Here is a 13026-nt window from a genome sequence, read left to right as displayed (position 1 = left end):
TTCATATTTCCTTTGTTACATTAAAAATCGCAAATAAGTAATAAAGTAAAGGGTGCGATTAAATTTTCGAAAAATGCTATCTGTTGCTTTAAATCTTTTTCTTCTTCCATCTTTACGTCATAAATATTGATTATATGCACGAAAAATGCGTAATATACGTGAGAAAACAATAAATCTCATCTTTCTTTAATAAAAATTTTCGACGTACACGTAATATTGTTTCTCTAATAAAGTTCATTGCAAAGTCTTTCAAACTTTCCCCAGCTCAGAGATTTAATACCTGAGTAAGGCACAAGGTAATCGAAATTATGATCGTAAAGTGTGGGCCGCGCCGCTCTTCCGCTTCGCGTATATTATATCTGACCGCTTTGGATCTCCCGGAAAGTTTCCTTAACGGAATTATGCGAATTGAAATTCTGTGCGAAAGAGATCAAACTTCCTCTTCACCTGAAAAAAGGGAAGCGCTGTCGGTTGTAAATATTTCATACGCAAGTCAAAGATATTTTTCATTTTGCATACTTTTCCGTGGTTTTATCGAAGAATCTGCTTAAGAAGAAAAGAAAAAAAAAAGAATCACCGAGAGATAACGATTCTCCCTCTATCGTGCGTTTCTTTTCCAGGGCCCTCCGAACGGATCCATACACTTGACGGTTCCTCGGGCTCCGCCGCCACCCAGGGCGAAGAGCCCGCCGGAGAACCAACCCCTTTTGCAGAGCGCGACCGTCTCGAGTCGCGTGTCGCAGGCGACGATGAGCGAGATGCGAGTGTGATGCTTGGACCCCCCTCCGAAGCCAGTCGTCCCAGATGTTCTCACGGCGTCGACCTTACTCTAGGCAGATTCGCCGCGAACCTGTCGGCTGGTGGCCCTAAAGTAGCCGCCAACTCTTCGATGGGTCGACGCAGGATATCCCGGGGAACGTGAGCTGCGGACGAACGGAGGGGGGTGCTGGGGGGAGAGATTCCTCACCGCTGGAGGGGGGGGTGGTCGAGCCAAGATTTGCGTCTACCGAGCACGAGAAAGGGAGAGAGAGAGAGAGAGAGAGAGAATGCTTACGAAATCTAGAAGTGCGAAAGGGTGGAAATTAAATACGTAGACTTTTAATCTGTCTTGCAACTCTTATAAAATCTCTTATCGGATTAGAAAATACATACGTATAAAATATACCCCGTATAACGCGGGGGGGGGGGGGTACGATTCTCCGACTCTCGTGGGCTGTACAAAGTTTGAAGGTACGTCGTTTGTCGAGAGGGAGGGAGGAAATTTTTCACGAAATTTGTACATTATCCGCCGCGTTATATCGGGGGATGATTTACCGCGTTATACGAGGGCTGTTACAATTTTTTCTCCTTTTTTTTTATCGCGTTATAGAAGCACCTATTGCCTCTTCATTCGCGCGACACGAGGGTTCGCTGTATAAAACTTAGAGGGTGCATTTCTACAGGACAAATAGATTCTTAAAAATTCGAATTTACTAAAATTATAATTTTACACAATCAAAGTAATTAATAAGAGAGAATATGCAGTTTACGGGAAATGTCTGGAAGAGCTAACGAAGGGGAAGGCTCCCAGACAGCACGAAAAGGCCAAAAGATGTCTTAAAGATGTCTAGAGGACTTTAAGACGTCTTTAAGTCATCTTTTAGACGTCTTTAAGTCATCTTTTAGATGTCTTTTGGACATGTGTGCTGTCCGGGCTTCAATCTTAATAATCATTTATGGAACTGCGATAAACGAGGAGAGGTTAGGTTATGTAAGGATACGGCGCCTCGCTTGAGATTCCGTGATGGCCGGTAGACATCGATGAACACTTACGAGCTGGAACATCAAGAATAGAGGGTCGTCTTGGATGAATCGAGGCTTTAATCAAATTTTGCGCGAAGGAATCAAACGATGCGATGCATTTCGCTTATTAGTCGATAATGAAATGAATCTCTAGTCGTTAAAGGAGGGGAAAAGCGTAACGGATGGCTCAATATGTGAATCTCGACGGCGATGAAGACACATGTAAAAAAAGACATACTAGCCACATTACGATGTTAGATGTTCCTTGTACATAACGTGAATTTATATATAATATATAAGGACGCGCCAAAGAGTTTGCTACTTTGTAAGAAGACTTGTATCCGCGTATCGTTTATTAATCCCATATTCCTTTTTCCTCCTTGGTTCATGTGTCGATATCCACGCGTGACGTCATATGAATAAGAGAATGAATGTAGAAGGGTGGTATTTCCTGAAATCTTAATGAGCGAGCTTGCTTATCGACGAGATGCTGAATTTTCGAAACTTTCGGAATCTTCAGCCTTTGTGTGATTTTTTTACTATTTTCTTATCAAGTTTGATTGATATTAAAATTGTCCTCGTCCGTTCGCGTCTCAAGTAGCTCCTCAAATTGCTCTCAGCCATAGGAATCGAGATTAACTGATTAATGCGCGAAAGAAGAGACCGATGTCGACAAGCAACATCTCGCTCATTATCGTTGCCCTAATTAATGTTACTTGCCGCGCAAGTAGCCCCATCGCGAACGTATGTATTGCACATATGAATTACGATACACGATGCGCACATAGAATGATCTTCGTACCCTCTCCATGTACGCGTATCCACGCATATGTGTTTTATATATATACATATACATATATAAGAGGTGACCGAGCGCAGTTTTAAGCCATCGTCATAAATCTATCCCTCTATCGTTTCCTTATTATATGGTTTCGACATATCTTTTTATACTTAAATACGCACCAAATTCGAACTGCTTTGAAATTCGTAAAATTTTACAAAACCGATTATTACACGTATGCAGGTATACTACTCGCGAAAAAAAAAAAATCTCCGAAGCTATCCGTGGAATCGTGGGGTGTCGATTCTTCAAAGTTCAAATTCCATCGGACACCCACACGTGATATGAGATTGTCTCTCTCTTTTCTTTTTTGTATAAATATATACATATATATAGGTGTAAAATAAAGACTAACGTAAATCTGTTAAGCGTAATACACTGCCACAAGACTACCGAAGTTATAAGGAGCTCACGAGCTGCAGTTCTTCTCATCTTTTATAAAACAATCGCCCGAAATGATTTTGCGGAAGCGAATTAACGGATTGATTAAGGAGATGGAGTCTTGTTTTATCGATAAAATGTCATGTATCATTTTTTTCCGAAATCATTTTATTAATTGCACAGAATAATAAATGCTTCTCCACGATTAAAGTATGTGCATACAGAAACAAAGCGGGAACCTCCTGATTTTATGTTAAAAATTAAGAAAAAATTAAAAAATTATAGTTTTTTATCGGCTTCTGGGATCAAATCGTAACAATATTTGCTTTGTATTGTAAATTGTATGAAGAAATATAAATGAACTTTTAGAAATGAGTTTATTTAAATTCCTTCATACAATCTCTAGCGGAAACTCATCTTATTTTGTGCATACAAACTGCAAAACTTTTATATTAATCAAATATTGTTATGATTTTTACGATTTTTCAATCTTTTTTTTAATTTTTTATATAAAATCAGAAGGTTCCCGCTTTGTTTCTGTATGTACTTTAATTGTGGAGAAACATTTATTATTTTGTGCAACTAATAAAAAGATTTCAGACAAAAATGAAATATAACATTTTATTGGTAAAACAAGACTTTGGCATTCTCTTAAAATGCATTATGTAATTGTCGAAAATAATATTGTTCGAAAAGTTGATTCTACCGATTGGACAACATCTTTTCTTTCATTATCTCACGAACCTTTTTGCACGAAATTAGTAAGTTTTCGAAAAATCGACAAGTCGAGTATCATCAAGATCCTTTTCGAAAGGAACGACTTATCGATAGATCGATAAAGGAAAGGAAGTCGAATTTTTTGTACATACATATGCAATATCTCTTTGCTAAACGCGACACGAAAAGGGCGCATCTTGCTTGCTTTCCGCGCAAAAAAACGCCGATCGCGGCCACAAAGTGGCTTAAGTTAACTCCTTGAATCCTTGGATCCTCGTAATTAAAGGATTCTTACCGTCCTAGAGGGATCTTGTACTTTTGTAATTAAACAAATCGTAGCTCGTACAGCTGAAAAATCTCAAATTGGCGGCAGAAACTCCTGCTTATAAAGTGAGGATGAGGAAAGGATGTAAAAAAAAAAAAAATAAAATACGCAGACGTAACATACGGCGAACCGATCCAGATGCGTCCAAGATATGAAATTTGGAAATATGGAAATTCGGTGAAAAAAAGAGACAAAGAAAAAGATGAAAAAGCGACGAAGCACGACGTCGTCTCGCCGCAAAATTTTTAGCAAGATTCACAAACGTAAGCTAAATACGCGTGGGCGTTGTATGATATCATCATCAAGTACGGGACAATCCGAATATAATTAAAGATTAAGAGGCAAAGTTTGTAATAGTGATAAAAGAGGCGAGGAGAGAAAAAGAGAGAGGAGAGAAGAGAGAGAAAGAGAGAAGAGAGAGAAAGAGAGAGAGAAAACGAGAAGAAAAATATGCTGGAGAGAGTTAAGAAAAGATGTTTAAGAAATTTAAATATAACATATTATAAATATATATATATATATTATACACACATATTACACAATTGTAATAAATTATTATGACGGATATTATTATATTTATGTGAGACCTTTAGCTGGCCTCGCGCTCTCCTAGAACGATACCTCGATTATACTTTCCGGCCGAGGGCGAGGCTACCTGTTATGTTTAACGTTTTTGTTGTCAAATTGTAAATATATAACGATATACATGGAAACTTTGATTTGTGTGTTTCTGATCCTCTTTATTAGCTACTTAGCATGTCTATAATATTTCTTAATCTCTGATCCACTTTATTAGCATGTCTATAATATTTCTTAATCTCTGAATATTATCTTAAGAGGAATAAGAATGAAGAGCTTAAAATTAAGAATATTTTTTTTAGATTCTTTTTTTTAAGTTTTTTTCAATCTTCAAATTTTTATCCAGCTTATGCGATTCTTCTCAAAATTTCTAAATTTCTAAAACATTTTGGATATATAGTTTCTTTAATTATAAATTCTCTAAAAAATTATAAATCTAAAAAAATTATATCTCTAACAAATTATATATGTAAAAAATTATAAAAGAAATTATCATTCTTGTTTGATATTTTTATCGTGTCCTGAGAAAGTATCTTGCATTACTAAGGACGTTTCCCTCATACCGACTGTCGATGTGTCCTAACCAGATGGATAATATGTTTCTCGAAATATTCTTTAGGTAAAGACCGCAATAGTTGCCTCACCTTTAGCAGATATACGTTTAAAGTTCTAAATCGGAAGATGGAAAGTTGAAATTCCGAATTATCCATATGCGATATATCAAAAATACTAAAAAATTGAGTAGAAAATATATTTATATTAAAAACATTATAGAAAAAGCAATTTCATATAATTTAACTTAAAATTATACAAAATTGTAAATTAACTATTGCAATTTAACAAGTAATTTAAATTTTATCCTAATCTAATATATAATTCAGTTTATAAAAAACAACAATGTTTATTGTATATTCCAATAATCTATTTAAGAAAGATTTTAAATAATTAAATAATTTGTAGTAATAAATTTGTAGTAAATAATTAAATAATTTGTAATAATTAAATAATTTGTTGTCATAAAATCTTATAATTAATAATTATTATAAATTATTTTCAATTTTCTTGTACATGTATTTTTTTGTTTAATACGAACATTTTTTGTTTAATACGAACATCTATGACATATTCATATATTTTACTCATATATATATATATATATATATATTATTTGAATTATTTATTGTTTTTATTATATATCTATATAATTTATTTAAATATATAAGCATAAAAAAATTTATTACAACAACTTTTTAATAAGTAACATTTTAAAATCATTTTTATTTAATTAAATAAAATCTACGAAAAGATTATGTTTTAAAAAATTATTTTTTAAAATCTTTTAAAAAGTCATTTTTCAACATAATATTTCTTTTATTTTTAAACTTTCAAGTTCTTATTTACATGCTAATTTATTTTATTTTATTTTCGATTGCTCGTTATGAATCATAATTCTTTCACTTAAATGACATCTTAATTTACTAGATTTTTTATATACTTTTATTTGAATAATTTTTATATTATTTATTGCATCAATAATTGAAGCAACAGTAAAAACAGTAAAAAAAAACAGTAAAAACAGTATATATATTATATTAAACTCGCATCAAATGAATAAACTTATTTACATATTATTAACTCTTTGAATATTCGAGCTGTCAAATTACATGATCCTTGCTGACAGATCCTCATTGATGCAAATAATAATTTATGGAGATAATTAATCAGCATCACGAAAAAAGGTAATAATAAACTTCTATTATACGTTTAAGTAATCGTATTTTACATGAAATTTACGTGTTTTTTAAAAGTAGATAATTTTATATATATATTTAAATATAATTTGTTTTGATTAAATATTATTATTATCAAAATGTGAGGCCGGCGCGATTATTGGGGTGAGAATAATTTCATATTCCGGTGTCGCAAAAACAGCTTCTCGCTCTCGCCCAGCTAAAGAGTACGTGTATATATTATAAAATAAATAACAAGCGCGCCCGTCGAGTACGCACGCGAAAATCTTTGTCATTTATTTTAGTACATAAAATAAAATCTTGATGTATGAACATGTGTGAGAATTTATCTCCAGAATTCTATAAACCCTTCGAAATGAAATGTTTCTAAAAAACGAAACGAAAATTTAAAACTTTTTTCTAGAATGCGCTGAAAACTTAACAAGCATTAATTAATTAAGTACAATTATTTAAATAAAAATAATGAAGCGTTATTTTATTGAAGCCAAAGCAATTCGTGCAACTGCGTTAAAATTTTATAGTTTATGATATTAATGATGCAGATGAATTTTTATGCGGTACACGTCTGCGACGCAAAATGCAAATTAATTTGTAACGATATTATCGGACAAAATAGGTAACTTGATATGATATCTGCTCGTTAATATGCAGAAACGTTTGTATTTTAATGAATGCAATCCGCCCATATAACGCTCAGAAAATAATATTTAAAATAATATTTGCTTTATTGGTTATCTTTTTTAATTAAATGTAGTGCAAAAATATTTGATATGTGTGTGCTCACATATTCCAGGCAATAAATCTGCCACATTTTCGTAATTATCTGAAAAAGAATCATCACAATTAATCGTGTAGAGCAAAGTTACTAAGATTTGTATTTATTCAATCTTCTCATCTCTTTACGAAGATGTGAAAAATTCAATGTTTTAGTCAATCTCTTATATTTCTTATTATTTTATTGATAAATCATGGAAGAAAAATTGCTTGACGTTTCAAATTCAAAATTCATGATTCTCTTTAATGGAGAATCTTAATTTATAAATTTTATATATCTAAAATTATATATTATATATTATATATATTTAATATTATATATTATATATTAAAATTATATATTATATATTATATATTATATATTATATAATTATATATTATTTAATAAGATGAGAAAATTATATATTATATATAAAATTTTCTTATCTTATTAAACTTGTATATTCCAGCCTGGAAAATTTTCATCTTCTTTCCGCATAAAAAATTTTTATAAAGGAATCATTGATTCCGATGCGGATTCGCGAATGTCAGAGGAATTTTTCACGAGGATCTCAGTGGAACAGTCGATGATGTGCGCGGACACACGCGTTCGACTTATCCGAGCATCTGTTACATCAATCTTAGCGGATCGCCTTAAACGTCGCTCCCGGGGCGTTCTTTTACGTCACTCGCATTCGTTATCCATTAAGGTAAATATAGAGCATGTGTCGTCCCGTGCCCGCGCTCCGCACGTGAAACCAATATTCATGCGCACGAGCTATTCAACGTGTGTACCCGACCGTAATTGAATTATCATCATGTGTCCCTTTAAGAGATAGTCAGCTCGCTATAACGAGCGCTACGCGTCGCAAGTTGTCACGCGGAATTAACGTCGAGCGGGATTAACAGCGTTAAACCACGTCACGAACGTCTTGCGAATTGTACCTTGTATGGATCTTATTCCTTGTAATAATTCGCGCTTCAATTCTTCTCCTCTCCCTAATATCTTCACTCAAAAATTTTGGGAAAATTTCTAAAACTTTTCTCATCCCTATTTATTCCAGCTTGGAATTTTTTGAATTCGCATCAACCGGAAGTTGTTTTTAAAAAAAAATCATCGAAATTATTGAATCGTTCAAGAACTAAGTTACTTGAAATTAATGAATTGTTTAAGAAATATTTTGCTTGTAAAATAGTCTGGAATAATAAAAATTAATAAACATTATAATAAAAATTAATAAAAATTATAAATAAAAATTATTAATAAATAATTATTAATATAATTATTAATATAAATTATTAAAATAATAATTATTAATAAAAATTATAATAATAAAAATTAATCTGGAATAATTAAAAATTGGATTCCCACACAAAATTGTACAATAATTATAATCGTAATTATAATAATTATTAAAATAATTATAATTTAATATAAATAATTATAAATAATTATGTGAAAATAACTAAATAATAATTATGAAGAAAAAACTAAACTTGAAGTATGTATTTTTATCCTCATAGGCTGTGTCGTGCCCCTTATTAAGTGTCACGTGGGTGTTAATCTAGTGGTTGGGAGAAGAACTTTCATTAGGGGTTCCACGATAGGAAATGAACGCGACGGAGCTGTTGCTTCGAACAGCGGTTACGAAGAAGAGCGTAAGGAGTAGGAGGAAAGGAAGGGATTGAGAGGAAGAGAATGATGTTCGTAGAGCAAGGGCATTCCTAACTGGCAGCCTACCACCGATGTCTCGTTTACCATAATACAAGGCCCTTCGTTGAGGGAAGATCTCAGACCTCGCTGCCGATATCGCTGCAAACAGTAGCAATCCATCGGAGGTCTGTGGAAAGTCATGGAATTAGCGATCCCATTCATATCTCTTTCATCATTTTGTCCTGGAAAGGCAATATTAAACTCACCTGTCATGAGAAGTTTCCGCATATCACTTGTCATTTCAATTATTATTATCTGCTTAAATTGGAGAAAGGAATACTGAGGATCTTGAAATACAAGATTCATCAATAAATCACGTTACAATTTTCTATAATACTTTTCAGTTGTTATGGTCCTAGTATGTCATCTATTGTTTTCGACTTCTGAATTTTTTATTTCCTCTTCAAGCTATACATAATGTTACATATGAAAGCGGATCAGCTATTATTAATTAAATAATTATAAATATTTAATTTATTTAATTTATATTTAATTTTTTAATATATTTTATTTGTTAATATATTTAATTTCTTATAATATTTATATTTAATTTTTCTTATATTTAATTTATTTTTTAAAAAGAATGTGATGATAATTGTTGACAGCGAAAGGACCAATATCACCGGAAAGAAACAACTTCAAGATTTTCGAGAGGATTTTAATAAACTCGAATATCCATTTAAGATTAAAATGCCTTTTTAAAGAGTAAACATGTTTTCTATCTTTTCTACCTACTTCTTGAGATAATTTGAGATTTTCAATTTTTTCCTCGCATGCTGATTAGTAAGAAATAAATTTTATTCATTTGATGATGACGATGACAGTAATGCTTCCAGACTTAGTACTTGCGTTTGCACATTTCTTTATCAACGATCGTTACCGGTTGATGTTCGCATTACCGCAATAAAAGGCTATTGCATTATGCCTTAAGAACGCGAAGCGAGGGTGATGATGATGCAAGAAAATCTTGAATCCGCTGTTTCGTGCGCGATCTCAACCATAGACGGAGCAATTGTCATGTGATCGTTCACGGTGACCCGCGCAACCTCAGGATCAACGTGTCACCCGAAAAGATTAGTTCCCCGAGTAACGTCGTGAGATTTCCTGCCTCGTCATCAATAATCGTTCAACCATTCTGTTCGAGATCGTTCTTTTATCTTAAAATCTCGTGAGAAGTACAGCAATTACACAGGCCTGCAAGGTTTTTCTTTTTAAGATGCAATAGTGATTTCCGACGTAATTTTGTGAGCTGAATTCGAATCTTGCCGCCGAATTTGCGTAGCACGTCACGTTTTTGAGTAATTTGTAATTGAATGGCTCAAAAATCGCTATTTTGGCCAATTTCATGAATTTATTGCGAGGAAACCAAATTTTTTGAAATATTTCTGCCAATGGTATCGTATAATACTCACTTTCGCCTTCCAAATCCACTGTCGATTACCACCGCACGATTTTTCTTCGCTGAGATATATAAGTATGACGTTGTAAGAAAATTTACGTTAAAGAGAATTTATATAGACATCAATATGGTAGCTCCATGATCTTGAAATTTGAAAAGACTGACATATGTCAGGTTCGGTTGGTCAAAAAAATATTGTAAAGAAATGTCTAATATAGTTGTTATACATTTTGATAAATTTTTCTAAATTTTATGCCTTTTTATTGTGATTCTATTCGCCATGGATGCGCCATTTTTAATTTCAAAAGGTGACAGAAGGTTTAAAAATGTATATTTTTATCCTAATTTTGATTCCTAGTGAAATAAAGAGATGGCACGATTGATTTAAAATAGCTTATTAGATCCTTATGCATGACCAGTCTTATGACTTGTATATCTGAGCGAAAAAAAATCGTGCGGCGGTAATCGAAAGTGGATTCGAAAGATGAAAGTGAGTACTATACGATGCCATTGACAGAAATATTTCAAAAAATTTGGTTTACTCACAATAAATTCATAAAATTGGCCAAAATAACGATTTTTGGGCTATTCAACTACAAATAACTCAAAAACCTGACGTGCTACGCAAATTCGGCGGTCAGATTCGGATTCAGAGCACAAAATTACTATTGCATCAAAAATCACTATTGGATCTTAAAAAAAATTTTGGCCCCCTTTTTTGCAGACCTGTGTTATTTGCAAAAATCTTCAAGTTTCAAGAATGGAAGCCTTTGAAGAACTTATGAACTCTGTTTAAGAAGTCTTTCTCACCGGTAAAAAATCCAAATCCCTACACTTTATTGGTGTTGCGTGAAATTCGAAAGTTTTTAAATCGTGGGCGGATAAATGTAAACGTTGACAAACAGCTTTGGGGCTAAAAAGGACCAAGAGGAGAGACGGAGAACTCCCGGATGACCACGGTTTTCGGCCGCGGGTCCTCTGACGGACCTCTGTCTCCCTCCCCATCGCAAAGGACGCGGAGTATCTCCTCCCCCCTCTCCCTTCGTCCTCCTTCTACTTCTCTCTTTCGGCCTCTCCGCTCTGTCCCTTACCATTTCAACTCTCCTGTCTTCGTTTTACCCGGCCGTGTGCGATCCGCACACGGCACTTCTTCCTCAGAGTGGCCGGTGGTACCACTCTCGGCTAGATCTCGCGCCAAGTATACATCCTCGTCAGTTTCTTTCACCACCGTCGGAAGGACATTCGAAAGTAAACGTCCTGGACACGCAGTGTCTTATGTCGGGGGTACTTCTTCGGCGAGGAACCAACTTCGTCGCGTCGAATTCCAGTTTCGGATGCACGTGTGATCGGAAGAGGAGATATACCGTGTGATTGTGTTGAAATTTGGAAAATTTATTCGAGTGTCTTCTAGTGCACGTTCCTCTGTGGATACTTGTTAGATACCCGATATGTGAATTAAGGATGAGAGGATCGACGGAGTTATGGGATATAATTGAAAGGTGCATGCAAGATGATCAATTTTTTCTAATTACTTCGAACAAGTGACTTTAAACTTGTCCGGAGCAGTTGAAAAAAATGGGAAAAGATCATAGTGTCAGAATGGTTCTCTCTGCAACTGCTTCAAGGATGAGACGTGACAAGGTAAACTGACAGAGTTAGGTCGCAAGTAATAGACTAGAGGATCGAAAAATTAAAATATTTAAAGGATAATTTTAAGTAAGGAAAATCTTATAAATTTATAACTCGAAATAAATATTAGAATTAATGCTAATTATTTTAATTAATTAATAAAAAGATAAGGCTAATCTCGTTACATAAATCATTAAATCATTGAATCATTAAAATTAATTAGAAAAATTACTTAATATATAAATATATGTGCATACATTTATATTGGTCTTAGTAAATACGACATTCGTGTATTGGCAAACGCGCCGAAACGAATCGGAGAGCTAATTCGTTAGCTTTTAATTAAGGTTAATTTCGATAAGGGAGTTTGTTGGGTTAATAAATCTCTGTTAATTGGACGCGTTCTCTCATTCACTCGATCGCACGTTCACGCGAAACCAGTCATGCGAATCTTCAGGGCGCGAAATCGTCCTCCCTCTTAAGGATCATCCACACAGCAAGGTCGTCCCCGCGACCGGTCTCGTCCAGACATCACTCGAGGCTTCATGACTGACATTCCCGTTTTGACACCCGTTTTGTATTTTCGTGATAAACGCGCTATTCATCAACGTCGCGCTGGAAAGACATCCAAGAATTTATACGCCCCCGAAGCGATCCTTAAGGAGGATTGATCGAAGGATCAGGTGTCAGCGATGCGTCAGCATTATCCTGTCACTGTACACTGCCTTATTTTGTCTTTTAAACGGCAAATTACATCTCAATTTTAACGCCAATACAACTGCATTTTTCAGAAGCAGAGATAGATAAATATTCTTGAAATTGTTAAATTATTTAAGAATCTTGAATATTTTTAATCGATCGCGTATCTTCATGAATCTTGTTTACAAAGATTGAATATTAATTTAATTAAGGTATTTTAGAAACATTATTAATAATATTTTTATATAAATAATTTATAAAACAGAAAAATCTCCACAAAGTGCTTCTCTTAGTTTTATTCAATTAATGTAAAAATTATATTATATATTAATTTTTGCACTATCCAAAATACCTTTCTTCTATAATTAGTGTCATAATATATTCTTAATACAATATTTTAAATACATATTTTGCAGTTTTATGATTACAAATTATTTTAAAAAATTATTAAAAAAA

General features: G+C 33.5%; 2 protein-coding genes across 2 annotated transcripts in view; both read left to right on the top strand.

Moving 5' to 3' along the window:
- The window catches only part of LOC105255866 (neuroligin 4-like), a 49236-nt gene extending 45801 nt beyond the window's left edge, over nucleotides 1-3435 (top strand). Inside the window, exon 5 of the mRNA XM_025412789.1 lies at nucleotides 621-3435. Coding sequence (XP_025268574.1) covers nucleotides 621-770 — 150 coding nt within the window. The 3' untranslated portion in view covers nucleotides 771-3435. The remainder of the gene's footprint in view (nucleotides 1-620) is intronic.
- Nucleotides 3436-11424: 7989 nt separating this feature from the next.
- LOC105255864 (unconventional myosin-IXa) overlaps nucleotides 11425-13026 on the top strand; it is a 54640-nt gene continuing 53038 nt past the window's right edge. The window contains exon 1 of the mRNA XM_025412795.1: nucleotides 11425-11883. The gene's annotated coding sequence lies outside the window, so the exon portion shown is untranslated. The remainder of the gene's footprint in view (nucleotides 11884-13026) is intronic.

Source organism: Camponotus floridanus, unplaced genomic scaffold (assembly GCF_003227725.1).
Source record: "Camponotus floridanus strain SB8 unplaced genomic scaffold, Cflo_v7.5 scaffold57, whole genome shotgun sequence".
NCBI classification, from domain to species: Eukaryota; Metazoa; Arthropoda; class Insecta; order Hymenoptera; family Formicidae; genus Camponotus; species Camponotus floridanus.
The sequence above is the reverse complement of the archived record's forward strand: the minus strand, read 5'-3'. Positions and strand labels throughout refer to the sequence as shown.